A 23,121-nucleotide genomic window follows, 5' to 3' on the forward strand; every position below is an offset into this window, starting at 1 on the left:
GTTTGAGCACCTGTTTTTTTCAATGCTTTTGGGAACATATGCTTTTCAGTTCTTATTTATTCTTTGCTCTCCTTTTTTTATTTTAAACTTTGTATATTTATATTATTAAACAGGCATAGCTTAAATAAAAAATTTTCAGAAAGAAAAGCTGGGGTCTAAAGAAGGGCCTTGAGAGGCAGGCTAAGATGTGGGGCTTTATTCAGAAGGTGCTAAGGCACCAGGGTAGGGGTTTGAGTGGCAGGGTGGGGATGAGAGCAGAGGTGGGTGGGCGGGAAGTCCACCGCTCCCTTCCCAGGTTCGTGGCTTCCCGGAATTGTTGAGAGCTCTCCTGGGCTGGGCTGGAGAGCCGCACCTGAAACAGGGGCTGTTCCCAGGTCCCCAGTTCCTTGTTCCCACACTTTTTTTCCCCTAGGCTCATCGCCATGACCGAACTGAACTCCCAGGTCAAAAGGTCCCTCAACACCACCACTCCCGGGGTGCAGATATGGAGGATCGAGGTGAGGTTGCCTGGACAGGGGTAGGGAGGGGGTGGTGGGCAGACCTGGATGGAGGGGGACGGAAGAGGCCTGGGATTCCTCCCACCCTGATGCCCACTCCAAAGAGCCACCTCCCCTGGGCTCGCATCTCTGCCACTCAGCCTCCCCTCCTTTCCCTGGGGTGTTTCCTCATTGGCTTCATCTCTTTTTTTCCTTCCGTCCATTTCCTCCCTGTCTTTCCACCTTCCTCTTCCTCTCCATCTCCTATCTCCCTCCCTCCCTCCCTCTCCCTCTTGGAGCCTCCTTCCTGCCCCTCCTGCAGGTGTTTCTGCCGCCTCTTTCATTCCCGTGCTTCCCCCCTTCTGCCATCCCCTCTGCTTCCTCCCCATGGTGTGGGGGGGAGGGCGCCCCTGACCCTCTCTCTCTCTCTCTCTAGGCCATGCAGATGGTGCCCGTCCCCTCTAGCACCTTTGGCAGCTTCTTCGATGGCGACTGCTACGTAGTCCTGGCTGTGAGTGCGGGGTCTGCAGGGGAGGCACTGAGCAGACAGCAAACCCCTCACTGTGGTGTCAGGGAGTGGATTTAAGGCTGGGGGGTGGGAAGAGCTGGCCTGGTTTCCCCCCAAGATGGCCCTCGCCAGGTGCCCGCGGCCTAGTGGTGGCTCTGTAGGGTCAGACACATCAAGGGCCCTCCTGTCCTGGGGAGTCGAACTCCCTGTTGAGGAGTTACAGTCTCAGGATCTTCTGCGCTGATGGGCTGTCACTCACTCCTCCTTGAGTCCAGGTTCCCAAACCCGGTGGTCATCTTGATATACCTTCTTGGTTTCTGCCCTCCAGGTACCAGCTGAAGTGTTAATGCATTTGCATTTTTCCTTATATTGATTCACTTTTAAAATTGAAATACAATTATAAAAATATAACTCTCTATCATTGTCATATATGACGAGCAGTGTCCCGTGTCAAGACAGTAAGTCATTAAAATATTTACATAATTATTCAAATATACATTTATTTGTGCACCACCTAATTACCTCATGGGCCTCTGCTGGCCCGTGTGCTGCACTTTGGGAACCTTCTAGAGTCCAACCAAGTTATTTCCAAAGGGAGGTGAGCCAGGCCCCAAGGGGAAGCCATTGGTCCCATGTCTCAGTCTGGTGCCCTGGGACCACAGCTCAGGGCTGGCCTGTGGCCCAGGACCCAGGTGTGTGTGAGAGCCTGCCCAGCAGGGTGGGGGCGGTGCAGAGGGCCGTGGAGTCCAGGGATGCTGGTAGACTGGACATGTCCTCTCCCTAGACCCACAAGACGGGCAACAACCTGTCCTATGACATCCACTTCTGGATCGGCCAGGCCTCGTCCCAGGACGAGCAAGGGGCGGCTGCCATCTACACCACGCAGATGGATGACTTCCTGAAGGGCCGCGCCATCCAGCACCGCGAGGTCCAGGGCAATGAGAGCGAAGCCTTCCGTGGCTACTTCAAGCAGGGCATTGTGTATGCGGGGTTGCAGGCTGGGGGCGGGGCAAGGGTGGGGGAGGAACAGGAGGTTGGGGAGTAGAGCTGGGCAGGGGGAGGTGACCTGGGCCTGGAAGGGAATCTGGGGCCTGGAGGAGCCCACTCTGGGGGCCCACAGTGGGCTTTTGGTGATTTTCAACTTTCCACTCTCCCACGCTCATTTCTATTGCTGCTTCACCCTTGCTTTTCATCCCTACCTGCCACCCCCCCCATGTGTCTCTGGCTGCCCCAGAGGCCATTCTGAAATTCCATAATTCTGCGTACCATGAATTTTTATAAGTCAACTCCAATTTGAATGTCCCTGAGAGCTCCGTGCTAGAAGAGGCCCTCCAGGGCACCACATCAAGTCTCCTCCTCCGTCCAATGGGCAAATGACCACTCTCTCTTTCTCCAAAGCAGGCCTTTCAAACTAAAAATCCAGATATCTGGTTGTTCTTAAAAATCTGAAGTTCTGGCCTCTGGGCTTTCCCCATCAAAACACACCATCAGGAGCCAAGTTCCTACTGATCTGTAGGGTAGTCCGGGATCACTCAAGGTAGCTCCAATCCCCATCCATCCCTTAAGTCTCGCTCCCTTCGTCCCATACTTACAGAGCGGGCAAGGTCTCTGATGTCTCTTCTTATAAGGGCACTAATGCCACGGTGAGGGCCCCCTCCTCAGGACCTCTTCTAAACCTATTACCTCCCCAAGGACCCTCCTACAAATACCATTACACTGGGGCTAGGGCCTTCACACAGGAATTGGGAGGGCACACGGTTCAGCCCACATTGTCATGCACCCATCTTTGCAGACGTCTCAGCAGGGCAAGTGTAAGGTGTGTGTGGCTCAGCAGGTGCAGGCTTTAGGGAGGCCATCACTCCCAACCACCAAAGAAGGTCACACGCATGTAGGCAGTAGATCCATCTTGCAGTGTGTGAAGCTGAGCATGATTGTTCATGCACCTCACCCTAGCATCAGACCTCGCACCCACCCCCCACCCCCGCCCCCGAGGCAGCTAGGTATCCGGGATCTGGGAGGACAGGGGATTATCACACCTCCCTGACCACTGCCTCGGTTCAATGCACCTCTTCCCAGGATCCGGAAAGGGGGTGTGGCTTCTGGTATGAAGCACGTGGAGACCAACTCCTACGATATCCAGCGGCTGCTGCATGTCAAGGGCAAGAGGAATGTGGTAGCCGGAGAGGTGGGCATTGACGTGGGCCTTGGGGATGTGGTCTCCTGTCCCCCTCCAAGCCTGGGTGGGAGACAGAGGCTGAGAAGAGGTGAGGGGCAGGGTGGGGGTGGAAAGAGAGGATGGTTGACTTGAGGGATGGGGCCTGAGTAAGGTGTGTGCCTCCCCCCACTCATGGCTCTGCAGGTGGAGATGTCCTGGAAGAGTTTTAACCGTGGGGATGTTTTCCTCCTGGACCTTGGGCGGCTCATCATCCAATGGAACGGGCAGGAGAGTAACCGCATGGAGAGACTCAGGGTAAACCGGCCATTTCTCCCAACTCCCTGAAGTCCCATCCTGCCCCCACCTGCTTCTCCCCACCCCCACCCCTGGTCTATCTCCCAACCCTCTGCCTCCCTCCCATTGGTCCCACTTCCCTGCTGGCTCCCCTGGTTGTCTGAGTGCAGGGCTGTGTGTGGTGGAGTGCGAGTGTGTATTTGGGACCCAGTGGCAAACGAAATTGGCAGAATCCTGCCGTGGCTCTGACTTCGGGCTGACCTTCCAGTGGGGAGACAGATGTAAAGGAATGAGCCAGAAAGTGGGGGTGGGGTGGGCAGTCCTGGGGGTTCTGGGCTGAGGAGAAGGTGGGCCGGAGGAAGCCCTAAGGCCCTGTGGCTGTTTATGGGGGCCGTTGGTGTAACTTGAGCATGATGGGGACTTTGAGGACAATGAGAGGAGGGCCGGCAGGTCTCAGAGGGGCTGACGTGGCTGGACGTCTGTGCAGGAGGGCTGGGCTTTGTTCTCAGGACCTGGGAGGCCATTGACGGTTGTTCCGAGTGGTAAAAGGGGGTGGAGGGACTCCGGGGACACTGGTAGGCCCCGCAGCCATTCAGGTGAGGAATGGGGAGGGCCCCTGCTCCTGGGCTGGGAAGGAGGCATCCCCGGGATGTGTGTTGATGGGGGACAGGAAGAGACAGGGGTGAGGCAGGTGGGGATGGGTGGAGTCCTATTTCCTGAGGTGGGAAAGCTTGCGAAGCTCAGATTTGGGGAGCAAATCTAGAGTTCGTTTTTTTTTTTTAATGAATCTTAAATCTTAAATCTTAAAATGGGGTTATTTTGGAGGTTGGATAAATGTAGGGGCAGGAAGAGCACGGTGCAGGGTCTCTATGACCAGAGCAGACAGGTAAAGGAGAGTCCGGGAGCCCTCTGTGGCTTTCAGGCTTTTATTGCACATTTACCCGGTACACAGCAGGCAGGGGTGCCAGGGGCCGGAAGTCTGGCAGGCCTCCCAGCCCCTGGCGAGTCTTTACTATTTCTGGGCTCTCTGGCGTTCTCTCGTGGCCTCTGCATCTCTGCTGGTTCTCATCCGGTCTCCTGCTTGTTCTCTTTCTGGTCCTTATGCTCTGCTGGTGTCCCGTGACGCCGCCCTTATAAGCCAGTCTCAGCCCAGATGGACCCACCCACGTAGGCCCACACCCTACTCCTGGCGCCCGCCATCAGGCATGCATTCAGGGCCGCAGGGATCCATCATCAGTCCTAATGGCAGGAGGGCAGAAAAGCTGCCAATTATTTACCCTACAATAAAACTCTGGGCAGAAAGCTGGGCTGCAGACTTCGCATGGGCCTCAGCAGTCTATTTGTGGACTGGGACTGGGTGAGCCCAGCTGGGCCTGGTGTGGAGATAGAAGGGGGCCTGGGGTTTTTAAAAATGTTAGTAACTAGAACACCTAATTGGGCTCATCCAGCATGGTTTGAGGCGATGAACCTGCCCCTCACTAGCCTCTGGAGGTCACCTGTGGCTTCTCTGCAGGGCATGAACCTGGCCAAGGAGATCCGGGACCAGGAGCGCGGCGGGCGGGCCCACGTGGGCGTGGTGGAAGGGGAGAACGAGCAGGCCAGCCCTCAGCTGATGGCCATCATGAACCACGTGCTGGGCCAGCGGAGGGAGCTGAAGGCAGCCGTGCCGGACACCGTGGTGGAGCCTGCCGTCAAGGCCAACCTCAAGTTGTTCCAGTGAGTGCACTGCTGGGCCCTTCCTGGGGTGGGGTACTGGGGGGGGGGGTGTGGGGGCAGGATCTGGGGGGGGCAGTGCCCTGGCTCGGGGGCGTGGGACCCCTCCTCTATGCGGTGCCTTCGTCCTGCAGTGTGTCTGACTCAGAGGGAAAGCTGGTGGTTAGAGAAGTCGCCACAAGGCCCCTCACTCAAAACCTGCTGAGTCATGAGGTGAGAGGTCTGGGGGCCGAGCAGGAGCAAGGGGGGGGCTGGTGGCTGGGATGGAGGGATGGAGACTGTGCCTGCAGCCCCTCCCCCTAGCCCAGCACCATCACAGTCTCCCCCTGGGCCTCCATCTCTGCCTCTTAGGACTGTTACATCCTGGACCAGGGCGGCCTGAAGATCTACGTGTGGAAGGGCAAGAATGCCAATGCCGAGGAGAGGAAGGGAGCCATGAGCCAGGCGCTGGTGGGGCTGGGGGCAAGGGGGGGGGAGGGGCGACCCCAGGATAGCAGGGCCGGGGGAGGGGTGTGATCTATAGTCATCTTGGGGGTTCCCCGACTGCCGGGGAGCCAGTCACCCTGGCGCCTCCTCAGAATGTGGGCTTCCCCTCCTTGCTTGGGAGAAGAGCCGGGAAGTGGGGTTATCCTTCCTAACACAGGGGGGTAGGCCAGTGTGGTCCGGGCAAGGGCAGAGTCTGGGGTCCTCCAGGGCAGGGGTCAGTCATCCTAACTGACCCGGGGTCAGTGCTGGTTGGACTGGGGTTGGTTCTAGGCTGGAGATGGGACCTGGGGGTCAGGGTTAGAATTAGGGGTTCAAGTGTGGGGTCTGAGCCAACCTCCGATTGGGGCTGGAGCGGGGTAAGGCTTGGGGTCAGCACTGGGACTGGGCTAGGGCTCAGGTTTGGGAAGTTTATGGTTGAGTGTGCGCAGGGTTAGGGCGGGCTTTGGCTGGCACTGGGGCTTGGGAGGGACGCAACCCCAGCCACCCACTTCGTCCCCCAGAACTTTATCAAAGCGAAGCAGTACCCGCCCAGCACCCAGGTGGAGGTGCAGAATGATGGGGCCGAGTCAGCCGTCTTCCAGCAGCTCTTCCAGAAGTGGACAGTGCCCAACCGGACAGCAGGCCTGGGCAAGACCCACACTGTGGGCTCCGTGGGTGAGAGCCCCTGACCTGTCCCCACCCTCCTTCCTGACACTCCTCTTCCCTGCACCGTGGAATGGCTCTGGGCTCCCCAGAGTGGGGCACGGATCAACTCCAGTGTTGCCAGAACAGATATTGCCCTGAGACTGTCTGCCTGTGTCTATGCAAGCGTCTTTTTCTTAAGCCGGCCCTTTCAGAATGCAAAAAAAAAAAAAAAAGAGTTATCACAACTGGGAGCTCAGACGACCTGCTTTTCATTTGCAAAGGGTTGGGCTTCCCTGGAAATCAGCAGCTCCCAGGTCTCACCGAGGGCAAGCTCAGTGCAGGGCGGCGGGAGGGTGAAAGGTGAATGCAGCACCCATGTCTGTGGAGCTCTCCGCTGAGCTGGGAGACAAGGCCCGCGCATGAGGGAGGTGGGACCAGGCTGGAGCCTCACGTCTTGCTGTTCTCCGGCTCTCCTGGGGGCACCATTCAAGCATGAGTCCTGGGATGGCAGAGGGCTCCGGGCAGTTCTGCCTCTCTCCAGCTCTGTGACCCCCAGGAAGCTACTGAATCTCTCTGCCTTGGTGTCCTCATCTGTAAAATGGATCTAAGCATTAGGGCTGTTGTGAGGACTTAGGGATCTAAGCACTTAGGGCTGTTGTGAGGACCCCCCAAAACAGCTGGTATTATGTGATTCCCCTTCACTCCAGCCAAGGTAGAGCAGTTGAAGTTTGATGCCGCGACCATGCATGTCCAGCCCCAGGTGGCTGCCCAGCAGAAGATGGTCGACGATGGCAGTGGGGATGTGCAGGTATGGTGAGGAACGCCCGTGGTGGGGTTGAGGGTGACTGACGGGCCCATCCTGGACCTCACACTGACCTGATTCCGGTTCTAGGTGTGGCGCATTGAGAATCTAGAGTTGGTGCCTGTGGATTCCAAGTGGCTGGGACACTTCTACGGGGGCGACTGCTACCTGCTGCTCTACACCTACCTCATTGGAGAGAAGAAGCACTACCTGCTCTACATCTGGCAGGTCAGGTGCTGCCCCGTTCTGTCCAGGGCACAGCTGACTCAGCTCCCACTTTGCTGTACCCTTGCCAAGTGGCCATCACCCCTGAGTTGAATACCTCTGGTGATGGGGAGCTCACCCCTGTGCCACCTTGGGACTGCTCTGGACATGCTGCTAACACTGAGCACCCGCATTCACAGCCTTTTTCAAAGTGGTTCTCTGAGCCTCCTAATTTCCGTGGCCTCCTGCATGTTTCCCTCACCTGCTGTGACTGGGTTTCTGTGTTCAGATGTGATGGGGCAGGGAGGTGCTCGGATGTAGGTGCCAGTCATTTGCTAGCCAGGTTGCTTCCTGTGGATGACGCAATAAGGAGGAGAGGAGGCTTAGGTCAAGGTTGGGGTTGCAGGTGGGTCAGGCTGGGTGGGGGCTGGGCAGAGATTTGGTGTGAGGATTGCATCAGAACTGAGGTCTTGGGTCAGGTTGTGTTTTGTCAGGGTGGTGTTTGGTGAAAAGACGGTTAGGGTGGAGTTGTTGCTGAGTCTGGAGCTGGGGTCTGAATAGGGGGTTGACCTATCCCTCCTTCTGTCCTGCTCGTCCCCAGGGCAGCCAGGCCAGCCAGGATGAAATTGCAGCCTCAGCCTACCAGGCCGTGTTCCTCGACCAGCAGTACAACGATGAACCGGTCCAGATCCGGGTCCCCATGGGCAAGGAACCGCCCCACCTCATGGCCATCTTCAAGGGAAAAATGGTGGTCTACCAGGTGTGACTGCTGCACAGGAAGCACCCCAAGTTCCCCCAGGGGAGGGGGCAGGGCATGAGGGTGAAGCAGGGCTGGGTGAAGCCCATTCTTTGTAGGAGGACGGGAGCTGGTAATAGGTATAGATACGTAATTTGAGTGTGCTCGTAATTTGATTATACATGGCACTTAGTGTGTGCAAGTGCTGTTTCTCCACTCCCACTCCTTGGATTCTATGCATTAAAAATTATCTGGGCTAGAATTGCCTAAATGAAGGACATGTCCGAACAGCTTTGGTGCCTTCCAGCCTAATGCAATAGTATCTGCAGTCACGTAAATGATGATCTACTTATCAGCACCTGCTAAGTACACAGCCCTCTGCAAAACACTTGTGGGGAGGGGAATGCCACGCTGCTACCTGCACCATCTTGCTGGGTGAGCAGCGCATTGCCACAGTGGCCCAACAGCCCGTGCAGCTAAATGTCAGAAATGCTAGCCGAGTTCAAAGGAGACGGCAAAGACAGGAGGCACAGACTTCAGGGTGGAAAGGGGGGCTGAGCTGAAGTGCTTGGCAGAGGTGAGATGAGAGCGTGTGCGCAGGGGCAGAGCAAGGACAAAAGCCCAGAAAAGTCCCCAGAGGAACAGTGAGAAGCCTGACCACGCTAAACTGGAGGGTTTGGGGAGAGCAGAGAATCTGGAAAGGCAATTTTTTTTTTAAAGATTTATTTATTTATGCATACAAGAGTTGGGGTACAGGCCAGAGGTGCAGGAGATGAGAGGATTCACCAGAGACAGAGGGGAGCAGCGGGCGAGGCAGGAGAGGTCTGCTGCGCCATGTGGGTAGCTCCCTGGCTGGGGATAGAACTCATAGCTTCACAGTGTTGTGCTTCACCCCTTGCGCCACCAGGGAGGCCCTGGAAAGGCAGTTTTGTGGGTTTTTTTTTTTTTTTTAAGATTTTTTTATTTATACAAGAACCAGGGTACAGGCCAGAGGTGTGGGGGGTGAGAGGATTCACCAGAGACAGAGTGGGGAACAGAACAGGCAGACTGACTGAAATACACTGCTGAGGGGAGCAGTGGGTGAGACAGGAGAGGTCTGCGCGCCATGTGGGACCCTCACTGGCTGGCCGTTATCGAACCGGCACCGCAGAGGCTGCGGACAGCCTCACAGTGCGGCACTCAACCGCCTGTGCCACCAGGGAGGCCCTGGAAAGGCAGTTTTTATCTTCATCATGTGGGCCCTTCTAAAGCCAAGCTGAGAGCTGGTTTTCTAGTCATCAAGGAGCAATAGGGAGCCAGTGAAGGTTTTTGAGCAGGGGAAGTCATGGTCAAAGCAATGTTCTGGTAAGATGAGCAGATCTTGCCCCAAGCCCTTTTCCTCCCTAATCCCCCATCATCTTCTTCACTAAATTCCTCCCACCTCTTTCCCTGCTTTCGCCCACACCTTGCAGGGAGGGACCTCCCGGGCTGGCAACACAGAGCCTGAGCCCTCCACAAGACTGTTCCAGGTCCGGGGAACCACTGCCAACAACACCAAGGCCTTCGAGGTCCCAGCCCGGGCCACCTCCCTCAACTCCAACGACGTCTTCCTCCTCAAGACCCCATCCTGCTGCTACCTGTGGTGTGGGAAGGTGTGTGCAGGGCCAAGCAGCCTCCTTCTCCAAAGTGGGCTGTGGGGGACCCCCAGCTTGACAGAGTAGACCTGGGTCAGGCCGGAGCCTCTGGCTGAATAGGTTCTGCTCTCTGGTTTCCCAGCTGCCTATGACCCTATCTCCCTCCTCCGCAGCTGGGCCTGACCATGGTTAGATTGTCGGCATCTGCGTCTGAGGTGGTCTCATTTGGTTAGTCTCTGGCCGGCCCCTGCTGTGCCAGTGTTGGTCTTGTCCTTCTGTCTCGGGCCCTCCACCCCTCCACAGCCTGTTGCTGTCTCTCCTTTGATCTCTGCAAAGATCTCTCTCGGACGCTTTCTCCTGCCCTGGAAGGGGCGTGCACGCTCTCTTGCCTCCTCTGCCATTCATTAGCATGTCCAGACAGAGGAGGGGGTGGGAGGGCTGTCTCTGCATTGGCCACGTGTCGGGGGTCCTGGTCCAGGACAGCCCTCCCAGACCCCAGAGCTCTGGGCCAGGGACTGGGGGAAGGGCAGGGGTAGGGCTGGCACTGGAGATGATCTTTTCCAGCACAACCCATCAAGGCCCCCCTGTGCTCCCCAGGGCTGTAGTGGGGATGAACGGGAGATGGCCAAGACGGTCGCTGACATCATCTCCCGGACGGAGAAGCAAGTGGTGGTGGAAGGACAGGAGCCGGCCAACTTCTGGATGGCCCTGGGTGGGAAGGCCCCCTATGCCAACACCAAGAGGTAACTACTGGGTCCCTTTACCGCAGCTCACCTCCTGAGGCTGGAGAGCTTCCCAGGACCTCAACCCTCAAGACCCTTCAGTAGAGTTTATATGCCAGACCTTCAGGGCTGAATAGGGGTGACCCATGACTTGGGAGCCCTTTGGGCTCAGGGGCTGTGTCTGTGCTCTCTCCATGGCATGCTCAGGCCTGGTGGGGGTGTTTCTCTAGTCCAGGGCATCCACAAGCCTAGGAGACAGCTCAAAGAGAGGAGCAGGAAGAAGTAGAGCCCACCCAGCCTGCACTTCTGTGCTGGCACAGGACCTGGATGCTGAGAAGCACCAGCTGTAAAGCTTTTTTCAAATGGTTTTCTTTCCTTTCTTTTTTAAAATATTTATTTATACAAGAACTGGGATAGAGGCCAGATACACTGGAGGGTGAGAGGATTCACCAGAGACAGAGCAGAACAGGCAGATGGACCAAAATACGTTCCTGAGGGGAACAGTGGGCGAGGCAGAATAGGTCTGCCATACCATGTGGGTATCTCCCTGGCCAGCTGGGAATTGAACCCACGCTGCAGAGGCTGCGGACAGCTTCATAGCGCTGAGCTCAACCCGCTGTGCCACCAGGGAGGCTGTCAAATGGTTTTCTAAAGCAGATCCATGAGTCACTATTTCCTAATTCAAAAGTTAAAGGCCATGTACGGCAGCGATAGCAGGAATAGCAGAGGGAAGATATCAAAAAGAACTGCTTAACAAGAGTATAGCAGAGTCACTGGAATGCATTCCTGGAAAAGCACTGGGAAATTCTCCCTGGGAGCACTCTGACACTCTTGGGAAGAGGGGAGATTTTGAGATCAATAGTAAGCGTTTTCCAGGGAAACAGACTTTCCATGCCAGAATCCTTGAGTCCCTTTCGCCACACCTTCCTCCTGCCAATACAATCTTCTCTCCATCCTGCAGACTACAAGAGGAAAACCAGGTCATCTCGCCCCGGCTCTTCGAGTGTTCTAACCAGACTGGGCGCTTCATGGCCACAGAAATCCCTGACTTCAATCAGGATGACTTGGAAGAGGATGATGTGTTCCTGCTAGATGTCTGGGACCAGGTAGGATTAAGGCCTAGGGATCTCTTTTGCTAATACTTCAAACCTCAGGACCAAGAGGTAGTGGCTTTAGTGATAGGTAAGGTCTGACGTCATCTTGTCTCACATATTTGTTCTCCATGGTCATGGGGTTATGAACCAAAGGAGGTGAAGAAACAGGAAGGCAGCTAGAGAAGAACATGCTGCAGGGCTGCTGGGCAGATGTATTCTTCTCCCAAAGCCCAATTTTTCTCACATGGCAATAGGAGTGTTTTTGAGGATCTTTGGCTCTGAAGAGGCTGCGGATCACACTTTTGCAGAATATCCAGGCAGAGGGCATCTGTCCAACCTCACTTCCCACACGCAAAGTCAAGGCCAGGTGGGGCCTGCCCAAGGTCATTGGGCCCAGGTCGTTGGACATCTGAGCCTGGATGAACCCAGGAAGAGCCCTGTAGGCCAGGCAGTACGGGACAGACTGACCAAGCCCTGGGATTCCCCACAGATCTTCTTCTGGATCGGGAAGCACGCCAACGAGGAAGAGAAGAAGGCTGCAGCTGACACCGTGCAGGAATACCTCAAGACTCACCCCAGCGGCCGTGACCCTGAGACCCCCATCATTGTGGTGAAGCAGGGACATGAGCCCCCCATCTTCACTGGCTGGTTCCTGGCTTGGGATCCCTTCAAGTGGAATGTGAGTAGCCTCAGCCCATACTGATCCCACAGCCAGCTCATCCTTTTCCGGGCAGCCTCATGGCACACCCAGGGCACGCTGACGCCAGGCTAAGGGGGCTTAGAATAAAGAATGAGGCTGCACTTTGGACTATTAAGTCCCCTGGTGGGGGGGAGAGGGAAGGAAATAGATCAAAATTCTAGGCTAATTACAGTACCTTTCTTGAGCACCAGATTTAGCTCAGAGCTGTTGGGTATTATTGGTAAGAGTTGTACTGATTATTTACATTTGAGTTGATTAAAATTAAAACCAAAAATTCAATTTCTCACTAGCCACAATGTAAGTGTTCACCTGTGGCTAGTGGCTACCATATTGGACAGCACAGAAATAGATCATTTCCATCACTGCAGAAACTTTTGTGTCGGCAGGTCGCATGCCGGATCTAAGGAAATAAATCAGTTTTAAAGGATAGACATGTCTTCCTGGCACTACATTCTAATCAAAGTGGGTCATATAGGGTCATTCCTTCCTGACCTGAAGGAAAGTGAATCAAACATCCACTGGATTTTCCTAAACTCCTCCAGATAGAAACAGAGGTCAGGTCCTCACAATGGAAACTCAGTGAAGGTTTTCTGTAGGAAGGAGGAAAGCTGACGTAGCCTGAGTCCTAGCCTGGTGGCTTCAGGTGCTCTAAATTGGCACAAGAGGTGAGTTTAAGGAAACTGAGAGCTTAGGTTAATTCCCTCAAATACATTTAAAAAAAAAATCAGTAGTGGATGGACTGTTTAGTCTTGAAGGTGGATTTCAACAAGTCTCAAGACTGCAAATCCAGAGGCCAGAACCTCGTAAGTCCACATCAGAGTTTCGACTCAACACCCCTGGCAGGCCTTCTGCACCTCAAGTCTGCGCTGGCTTCTCTCTCAGACTTGCTCATTCATTCATTCAGCATAACTTCAGTTCTTGAGATACCGTGCTCAGTGCCAGGCCTTGAGGATACAGAGATGAGTTTCTTCATGGAGCCATGGGTCCCTCTATTCTCCTCACTCTCCAGGTCCCCCGAGTCTCCCAGAACCTACACCACATAGGCAGTGTTCTCAAGGCTGTGTGTGGCTAAGGTTGGGAAAAGATCACATTCCTGTTCATTCCCATTTAGGACTAAGCAGGAGCAAATATCTTCTGGCCCTGGCCTTATCAGTCCTTTTGGTGTCCACCTTCACCATCCAACCTCTTTTTTGGGGGACTGTCCTCCACCTGTGCTCCCTCTAACCTTTCTCACCATCAGGCCTTATAGGTCAACCTTTTTTCAACACCTGAAGGAAGATGGTCTTTTTTTCTCTGCTGCTCCAGAGACTCAGGTCTAATATGTTACTTTATATGCAGAGCGTCAAATCCTATGAGGAACAGAAAGAGCAGCTTGGAAATTCTGCGAACTGGGACGAGATCACTGCTGTGAGTATTGGGCAGGTGGCTGTGCCTGTGCTGGCTGGCTGATGATGGTCAGATCTGCGGGAGCTGAGAAAAATGCCAGAAAATATACCAGGACCTCTGCTTTCTCTTGTGCTATTCTCTCTCGCTACCCATCAAGTTCTTGTTGTTAAAGACGTCAAAGAATCTGTTTTGTCTCCTCTATTCCCTAGTGAAATGCTTTCCAAATTTTATCATGCATAGGAATCTGGGTGCTAGGGACCTGGGTGGGGGGAAGATTATTAAAATGCAGATTCTAAGATCCCACTCCCAAAGATTTTGGTTTATAGAATTGGGTCAAGACCCAGGAATAAGCATGTTTTAACAAAGGGTCCAAGATATTTGATGCAGTTAGTCCAAGGACTACACTTTAAGAAGTAATGCTTTCTCTATTACTGTTACCCTTGGGATCCCTTCTCCAAGTAGAATAAATACAACTTCTTTGATCTTTCAGGGAGTTAATAGTGATAAATTTAACCTGTAGGCTTGGGGTATGGAAATATGAAATCAAAGCCTTCCCTTCAAGTTTACAGACTACAGGTGGAATAAGAACAAACAGACCTTGCAGAAATGTGTCCAGAACACAAGAACAATTTCCACCTTGGGGAACTCAGATTTTTTTTTTACAAAAGATTTTATTTATTTCTGTGTAGAACTGAGGTTCAGGCCATGGGTATGGGTAGTGGGGGTTGAGAGGATTCACCAGAAACAAAGTTGGGAGCAGAACAGGCAGATTTACTGAAATATGCTGCTGAGGGGAGCAGTGGGTGAGACAGGAGAGGTCTGCTGCACCATGTGGGTTAGCTCTGGGCCAGGGATCAAACTCAGGCCATTATGGTGGGCCTTCACAGTGTTAGCACTGAGACCTAACCCCTAAGCTACCAGGGAGGCCCTCAGCAGATATTATATATGGCTCTTCAGCCATACTTTCAGGTTGAGACCCTGGTGACACTCGATGAACCCTGCTTGGGAGATTGATGGTGCAGGCAGGAAAGTATAGATAGGTCAAATCTAAGTGAGTCAATGGATGACAATTTGTAACAGATAAGGGTTCATGAATGCCAGGGTAGACCTTGAACACCTAAGGGAAGCCATGAAGTTCTAAAGTCATAGAACAAAATAACCATTTTGTGCCACTTTGGTTGGATAGACCACTAAACTTTTTTTTTTTTTTAAGATTTATTTATGCATACAAGAACTGGGGTGTAGGCTAGAGGTAGGGGGGAGTGAGAGGACTCACCAGAGACAGAGTGGGGAGCAGAACAGGAGGATCTACTGAAATGCACTGCTGAGGCGAGACAGCAGGCGAGACAGGAGAGATCTGCTGTGCCATGTGGGTAGCTCCCTGGCTGGGGATTGAACTCATGCCTCAGTGGCTGCTGATAGCTTGGTAGTGCTGAGACTTAACTCCTGTGCTACCAGGGAGGCCCAGACAACCAAACTTTAGCTTGTGGGTCCAGTCCAATGTGTTCTCATCAGGAGGGTGTGTATGTGTTTGTGGGAGGTTTGGGGGTTGGGGTCATGGAAAGTTTCTAGAAGGAGATACTCTAGAATCCATGTTAATTTCAGGGAGAAAGGCAACTTGGGAGGTGGCCACAAACCATCTGAAGTAACCAGTATTTTTCTTTTCTTCCCCAGGAGATCACAAATCCTAAACTAGAGGTGTTCAATGCTAACAGCAACCTCAATTCTGGGCCTCTGCCTATCTTCCCTCTGGAGCAGTTGGTGAATGTGCCTCCAGAGGAGCTCCCTGAGGGTGTGAACCCCAGCAGGAAGGAGGTAGGTCAAACTTGAGGAGGAAGGCAAAGAGATGAAGCTTGTCCATTCATTGGCCAACCCAGATTGTAGCCTGCAGATGATTAAGGGCTAGAGATCCACTCATCTGTGTCCCCACTGTGATAATGGGGTGATCCCATGTGAGTATGAGCTTTGCTTGGGTCCCAGTACATAGAACTAGCTCTGTGGATGTCAGCTGTTTTTATCATTGCCTGCTCTACACCTGAGAAAGCTGAAGTTAGAGAGGCAAAGTGACTTGCCTAATGTGACTACTTAAAAGCAAAGCCCGAGCAAGAACAGGTTTCTGAGTCCCACTGGTACCATCATACCATGTGGCATACAGAAAGTATTTCCAAAGGAAATGTCACTGAATCAGATGATTGACAGGAGGCAAAATGGATCACTAGTTTTGAGTGGAACAAGCAGAATCAAGACAATCCCACATGGTAGGAGTAGTCTAATAAGTCTTAGATTATTTTTATTTTTGTGTGTATATACATTTTAAAGATTTATTTATTTATGCATACAAGAGCTGGGGTACAGGCCAGAGGTACAGGGGGTGAGAGGATTCACCAGAGATAGAGTGGAGAACAGAACAGGCAGACTGACTGAAATACACTGCTGAGGGGAGCAGTGGGCGAGTCAGGAGAGGTCTGCTGCGCCATATGGGCCAGCCGGGGATTGAACTCGTGCTGCAGAGGCTGTGGATTGCTTCATAGTGTGGTGCTTAACCCCTTACGCCACAAGGGAGGCCCCTATTTTTGTATATTTTATTTAGTTTTGCATAGAAGAACTGAGGTGTAGGCCAGAGGTGCAGGGGGTGAGAGGATTCACCAGAAAGAGAGTGGGAAACGGAACAGGCGGATTACTGAAATACACTGCTGAGGGGAGCAGTGGGCGAGACAGGAGCAGTCTGCTGTGTCAACACTCAGGCCATAGTGTTGACAGTGCTGAGAGTTAACCCCTAGGTCACAAGGGAGGCCCTTAGATTCTTTAATGATGAGTTGTCTTGATTTCTTTTATTGTGGGCTCAGTGCCAAGTAGGGAGGGTGGGTGGGGACTTCAGACCACTCTGGCTGCTCCTAAAACGGAAGAAGCTGGTGACAGTTAAGAGTGGGCTGATGGGTGTGACAATAGCAAGAGGATAATCTAAGTGTTTGAGCACCACTGAGTAAACCAGAGAGAGGCGGATGTGGGAAAGGGCGAGGCCAGCCATCAGCTGGCAGAACTGCAGGGTTCAAGAACAGTGGAAAGACAGAAGTCCACTGGGATGGGCAGTTCCTGCTATCTAGCCTGGGGGTCAGAGTCCAGTTTGTCTCAGCTAAGAAGCCAGCCTGGCTGGGCCAGAGAAGGCACCCGAGGCCATTTGCAGACCCAGGACACAGCAGTCACGGAGTAGGGGGGGCCTGGAGGGAAAGTGGCGCTACAACAGACCTGAAGCAGGCAGTTCTTCCCATTCATGGATTCTGAAACCACTCATATTTACGGTCCGGTCCCAAAAGAAGGTGCTCCGGCACCCCGCCTGGGAAAAGGAGAGTTCCCAGGTGCCTGAGGAGAGAATGCCCAGAAGCAAGAGGCAAATCTAATGGATAGGCTAGAGACCTGCTCTCAGATCACCTGAGCTTGAAATCCATCCACAGGTGTTGACCAAGCAGCTGTTCAGGGCCCTCTGTGAGAATCAACAGTATGTTCTCAGGGCAGCTCCATGTAGCAGAGCAGTCTCGTGGGGAAAAAAACCTACTGCTTTCCCCCTGACCCTGTTCCCTCCTGGTGCTTGGGGGAGTAGAGATGCGGGCTGGGAGATGCTGTTAGATAGTAACTTTAAGTTGGGGTTCTTACTTCAGCATGTCTTTAACAGTGTCACCATCATAGCCTGTTAGAGCTGGGAGCAAAGGTCATTTCAGTCAATCCTCACCTTCTGTCTAAAGACACCCAAGGCCTAGAAAGGGGACTCCCAGTTGTGGTTTGCAGGTCAAGAGTGAAATGGTAGAAAGTGCCATCATCTAATCTTCTAGGACATTTGTAGGATGAGAGAAGCTGGTACAAGTCATTTACCCAACTCTTTTGTTTTCCGCTCAAGAGCTAGGAAAATTTGACTCTGAATTTATTCTCTGGATTTCCTAGCTTCTCCTTAACTCTGTTATAACTTCTGCAGCCACCTTCTCTATGCAAAATCTGCTCCCACAAAATCCAACTAATACATTCAAATATGAGAAACATGAGGTTTAACATGTTATTTTTAACCAGGAACAAACCTGCGTGTCAAGACAGACAAGGTGTTACGATGGTAAAATTCCTTAAGTCAAGCACAAAAATATACTTTGCAGGTTAAGATGAGGTCTTTCCTTACCTCCAAAAATCACCAAAGTGGGGTCAGTGTGGTGCCCGGGAACATGTATTGGCATCAGAAGACGATGTTCTTGGATTTTAACTTCATCCTGATCATGGGAATATTCAAACCTGCCTGGGCTAAGTGCCCCGCAGCACGTGTAAGGCAGACCGCAGCTTTCTCTGTCCAGTAGGGTGAGGTGGGCCCATGTGGCCAGCCGGCTAACTTGATGCAGAGCAAGGTCGGGCCCAGGATGGTGAGCCCTCTCAAGGGTGGAGATGGAGAGCTGTCGCCTATGACAACAGCCACTTAGTCTTGTAATTCAGACTCAAGGGGACTCCCTCCTACCGCTCATCTGCTTCCTCTGTGAGCCAGGCTGAGACAGACCCTCTAGAAACAGTTCACTGCTTGATAAGATAAATGAACAGATACCTTATTTCCAGTGCCCTTTCATATTGGAGTTTTTCCCTATAAAAGCATTAAAAAGAACAAAGTTTGGTCTTTGAGAGAGCTCTCTCATTTCATAGAGGGGAAACTAAGGTCTGGAAAGAGAAGCTACTCTAACTAAGCTACGCCAAACATCCTAATTCTTATTTCAGGGCTAGTGTTACTGTTAGCTTCATCCCGACCATGGGCATATTCAAACCTGTGTGGTAGGTGCACAACCTACCTCACCTTGTTGCTGTCCTTCTTATTACAGTCCAAATTCAGGGATCAAGTCTCAAGACCTCAGGATGCCACCTACCTCCTTCCCATCTCTTTCCTGGTCCTCAAGCAGTTTCCGCTTCTAGCTCTTGACTTCTTTATCGCATCCATGTGACTCCAACAGGGAAGAATGTGATCTTTGCCTTCTGGCCCCTCTCTTCTAGGCTCACCTGTCCCCTGAGGATTTCACCAAGGCCTTGGGGATGACTCCATCTGCTTTCTCTGCTTTGCCTCAATGGAAGCAACAAAGCCTCAAGAAAGAAAAAGGACTATTTTGAGAAGCAAATGGCTGTGGATGCAAAGCAGCACCCTGCTCAGCCTGCAGTTTTTTCTTAAACAATTGTTAATTGAAGTGAAATTTTACAGTTGTACTTGTGAGAAGCAGCCTATGGCAATGTCACTTTGCCTTTTCCTCCAGAAAGATGGTGCCCCCACAAGCAGCCTGTGGCCCCATCAGCCTTCAAGAAGGTGGCCAGTGTCTCCATCCTGTTCAAGGTTTACCCTCTTAGGAGCGCAGCCAAACACTCCATGGGACGAGTTCTGAGTGCCTTCCTAGACTTCTCCCTATCATAACTCATTTTTATCTACAGCAAGTGGGCTAATGTTCTGGAGTATTGGCTTTTCCTTTTTACATATTCTTTCCTCACTGCCTTACTCTGGTGGTAAGTTAAAGGGGACCCCTTCTTTGAAAGCGAGTTGACTAGCCCAGAAGTAATGCTCTTAGGAGGTTTCATCATGCTAATTAGTCCCCAGAGAAGGAAACACCCGCTGGGCCTAGGCTTGAGGTCTAAGGGATAGAGTATGAAACGCACAGGCTGTCTCACCCCCTCAGGTACTCTTAAAGCAACGGCAGAAGTCAGTTAAGGCTGATGCTGGGCTCACAGTCCATTATCCAGAACCTCTGCAAAGCTCCACAGGCTCCTTGGATGAGACGATGAGAACTCAGTGCTGACCACGTGTTGATCTGCCATCCCATTTCCTTTAAGATGCAACAGTGCTGCATGGAAATCCAAGTCAGAGGTGAACAGAAGGTGATTTCCAAAACCCGAACAACTGGTTAGGCTGCAAGAATATGTATTTTTCAGAAATAACAAGTCGAACCAACACAAGGTTAATAAAGGCTTTAATTTCACACACACACACAAAAAAAAACCTCTATGCATAATTTAAAAAGGAAACAAAAACAAGGAAAAACCGCAAGGGTACAGAGGAACAGTTCTGCTAAAACACAGATAATGTGCCGCTCCATACAAAACAACATGAGGAATCAGAATCAAAATTCACTCTGAACACAAAGAGAATCACCTCACAAAAAGGTGGCCAAAGCTGCCAGCAAACTTGGTAGTGGCTCAACTAGGCAAGCATAGGAACCTTACTTCTGCTTTCCCTCTCTGTAAGCATAAATAAAAATATTGATAGGCAGAGAAGTGGGAGATGGAAGAAAACCTCGGAGGCGAGTGGTTCCACTCCTTCCACCCCCCTCTGTTCTCGACACGGACCGGTTCAGTGGATAGGCCATCTTTGTTTCAACATTTGACCAAACGCACTTGGGTCCTGATCCAGACCCTCATCCACTCTGTTCTCTCACCCAGTGGACATGTCTATTATTTAGAACCTCTGTACTTGAAGCCCAATGGTACTAAAACCAACTGCTTATATTCCTACTGGCACACTTTTTATTGAAAACTTAAAAACCTCAGTCATAGCACACATGGAAAAGAAAATTTACTAATTTTGAATAAATATGATACAATGAAAGAAACTGCCTGAAGTCTAGTAATCAAAGCATGCTAACAAGGAGTCGATGATTGTGGTGAGACACAGTCAAAGAATGTCACCAAACCCTCAAGGCCTAACAAAACTAGCTTTCCAGTAAAACAGATTATTTCTTTTTGAATGTTAGTAAGACACATCAGTAAAGACCAGTCAGAAGTTATATATCAGGTGTTAGAAGGCAGAAATCCTGTTTAGTTTCTGTACACACTCGTGAGAGAGCATTACTCAGTGTAAAGCAGGAATGGGAGAAGGAAAAGGAAATATCTGGTTTTGGGGGGACATTTTTATGTGACTTGCATCTGATACCGGTTTGTTGATTTTTCTAAGAATCCCCGTTGGTATAAAAGAGCCACACATATTTGGAAATACAGCTTTGCTTCCTGACTTAAAAGACCACCTAAAGGGGTCAATTAAATCAAACAGGTTGGGGGGGGGATTAAAATGTTGGATAACTAAGAGTATCCACTGTATTCATTTCAGAGAACGGAGAAGAAAGAGGGAGAAGGGTAATATTTCTATTTGTTTTAATATAATTTCTTTTTAATAGATCACAAATGAGTTTACAAACTACCTTTTTTTCTGTGTTCCCAAATGTCTCCCTCCCCCATCATGCACTTTCTATACTCTCAATATTCAGCTATATATGAAAACACTGCCAAGAATGTCTTTAATTTTAGGTGTTTCCAGATAATGTTCATTATGCAACTATATCTGTAGCTGTACGTGTGTAGAGCTATATTTATATAGTTACATAATGGTACTAGTATGGAATAATAGTAAATTCATAAATTCACTTGTTGAGGTTTTAATTTTAAAGCTTCTCTTTTAGAAGAATTTTACACTTGATCAAGGAGAGAAATAAATGGGTAGTCTAATATTTGCTTTCCAGAGTTAATTAACTGATCTGTAAGTATCACTGTATAAGTCTTAGGATGTAAACACATTTACATTGTTACTGAGCCATCGTATGAGGCCTGAAATTAACAGACCATGGCAAGTAAACAAATAACTTTTGGAATCAAAAATATAAATAGAATAACAATTCATGGATTTGCTTTTTATTCTACCTGGTTGAAATGAAACTTGAGTGCGCATACAGATGTATTCCATACAAAAATTTACCTTCTCATAGGCCCAAGTTACAGCCATGGCAACTAAAGTAAAAATAGCATCTGGCCACATGCAACTTTTTAATTCTCCGTATTATTAGATAGTAATCATTGAGTTTGAATTTCAGTTTGGTTTTTCCTTTCCCAAATTTCCAATTAAGACCAACATATACAGAACTAAGTGCTGTCAAGTTCCAATTCAACTCATTTAAAGTAATATAAGCACATTTGGTATTTTCTAGTAGGAAGGTTAGTAATTGTGCAGGCTACCTGGGACTGAAATATTGTTCCCACCTATCTTGTCCCTTCCTTGCCCCAACATGCCAAATACCCCACCCCCGATTCTGAGCAAACTGATCATACTGTGCATAAAAAATAATATATTATCTACTTACACATTTTAAATATATACAGTCAACTCCAAGAAACAACAAATCCCATCAACATGCTCCAGCTGAAATTTCCATCTGTTGTCACTAACCCTTCACTATCAATAAAATGAGAAACTGCAGTGAAAGGGATAACAGTAAAGGAGTAAAGTTGGAAAGGTGGCTGACAAGGTCACAACAATGGTCAGATATTAAGTAAAATCAAACCCCAATTTTGTGAGTATATGAACTGTGAAAAAACTCATATACCCCAGTAGCCTATTTTTCATTAATAAATCCTGCCCAAGACATGAAGATCAAATCAGAAGAGCCAAGTGTACCTCTAAACCGTATAAATACATTACAAAAAAGCAAGTCAAATGAGGCACTCTAGGCTTATGGCATTTCTATTTTTCTTTATGCCCTAATGCAGTCCTCACTTCAAATCATCCCCACTCTCCACAGCAGAGGTGGTGCAGGTAGTCAAGAATAGTGAATGTGACTTCCAAATCATTTCCACTCATTTTTAACAGTGCCATTCAAATATAGACACAAAGAATAAACAGCTAAAGAATTTGATCACTCAATTATGAGAAAATCACTTATTTTCAAGCAAAAAAAAAAAAAAAAAGAGGCTCTCCTTGCAGAAAACAAAATTTAGGAATCTACGTTTTAAAAATAAATAATTTCCTCTGCTCTATTCTACTCCTGCAGACTCTGCTACCACGCCATTTCAGAATGTGAACATTTTAGAATGTTCACTACAATAAAATGCAGGTAGATGACAAGAGGCAAAGTTTTAATCAGTAGTTAAGCAAAAGTGATGGGCCATTTACAGTTCAAAGATCCAAAGCTTTAGAGCAGGTTACTATGTTAGAACATATCCTAGTTTCAAGAGTGAGACTGGACCTCTCTTTAAGGCAAACTTTCAGAAAACATGCTGTACCTTGTGTGATGATGTACTAACGTACATTTCAAAATATGTTTTCTTCTCTTGAAAACCTGATGTGGTTTTATCCTTACCTCAGAACTGAATCATCTTATTTATAATAAAAGAAAAAAACACCCATGAAAAAAAATATTGATGGTTTCACTTTGCTATACTTAATTGTGTGATTCTAATGATTCCTGGGCTCACAAAATTATTTTGTGGACAGAATTCTACCCTCAAACTCATTTTTTATATGGTTTTACAAGCTGCATAACCAAACTGGTTATGTCAGCTGATGCTGCATCCCCACTTAGCCTCAATTCAAAGCACCTAAAAAATAAGATAAATATATTATGCACCTTTGTTATTTGTTAACTTTTTGGAATTGTGATATGAATCACATTTGTAATTCCATCCCGTTTAATGATAAAGTCAGAGAGCAAATGGTGAAATGTTCAAGCTTTAACCTATAGGTCATGTACTTAATTTCACACTTGTGGTAGGGCTATCAGCTTTATAGTGGTCCAGAATTACAGTTTTAGCACAAGAATACTGCTCTTGAACTCTCTGCTCGAGAA

General features: G+C 50.0%; 1 protein-coding gene across 1 annotated transcript; it reads left to right on the forward strand.

Moving 5' to 3' along the window:
* Positions 1 to 422: 422 nt before the first annotated feature.
* VIL1 (villin 1) lies at positions 423 to 18,637 on the forward strand (the record flags this gene model as incomplete). The annotated part of the gene is made up of 19 exons (XM_084238131.1): positions 423 to 497; positions 913 to 987; positions 1,769 to 1,965; positions 3,061 to 3,169; positions 3,344 to 3,454; positions 4,947 to 5,149; positions 5,281 to 5,359; positions 5,498 to 5,596; positions 6,133 to 6,286; positions 6,964 to 7,064; positions 7,149 to 7,286; positions 7,864 to 8,022; positions 9,450 to 9,629; positions 10,209 to 10,354; positions 11,295 to 11,439; positions 11,918 to 12,106; positions 13,466 to 13,534; positions 15,188 to 15,328; positions 18,524 to 18,637. The coding sequence occupies 19 exons, from the start codon at positions 423 to 425 to the stop codon at positions 18,635 to 18,637; spliced, it is 2,484 nt and encodes an 827-aa protein (XP_084094257.1).
* Positions 18,638 to 23,121: the final 4,484 nt, after the last annotated feature.

Source organism: Talpa europaea (assembly GCF_964194135.1).
Source record: "Talpa europaea genome assembly, chromosome: 1".
Lineage (NCBI taxonomy): Eukaryota > Metazoa > Chordata > Mammalia > Eulipotyphla > Talpidae > Talpa > Talpa europaea.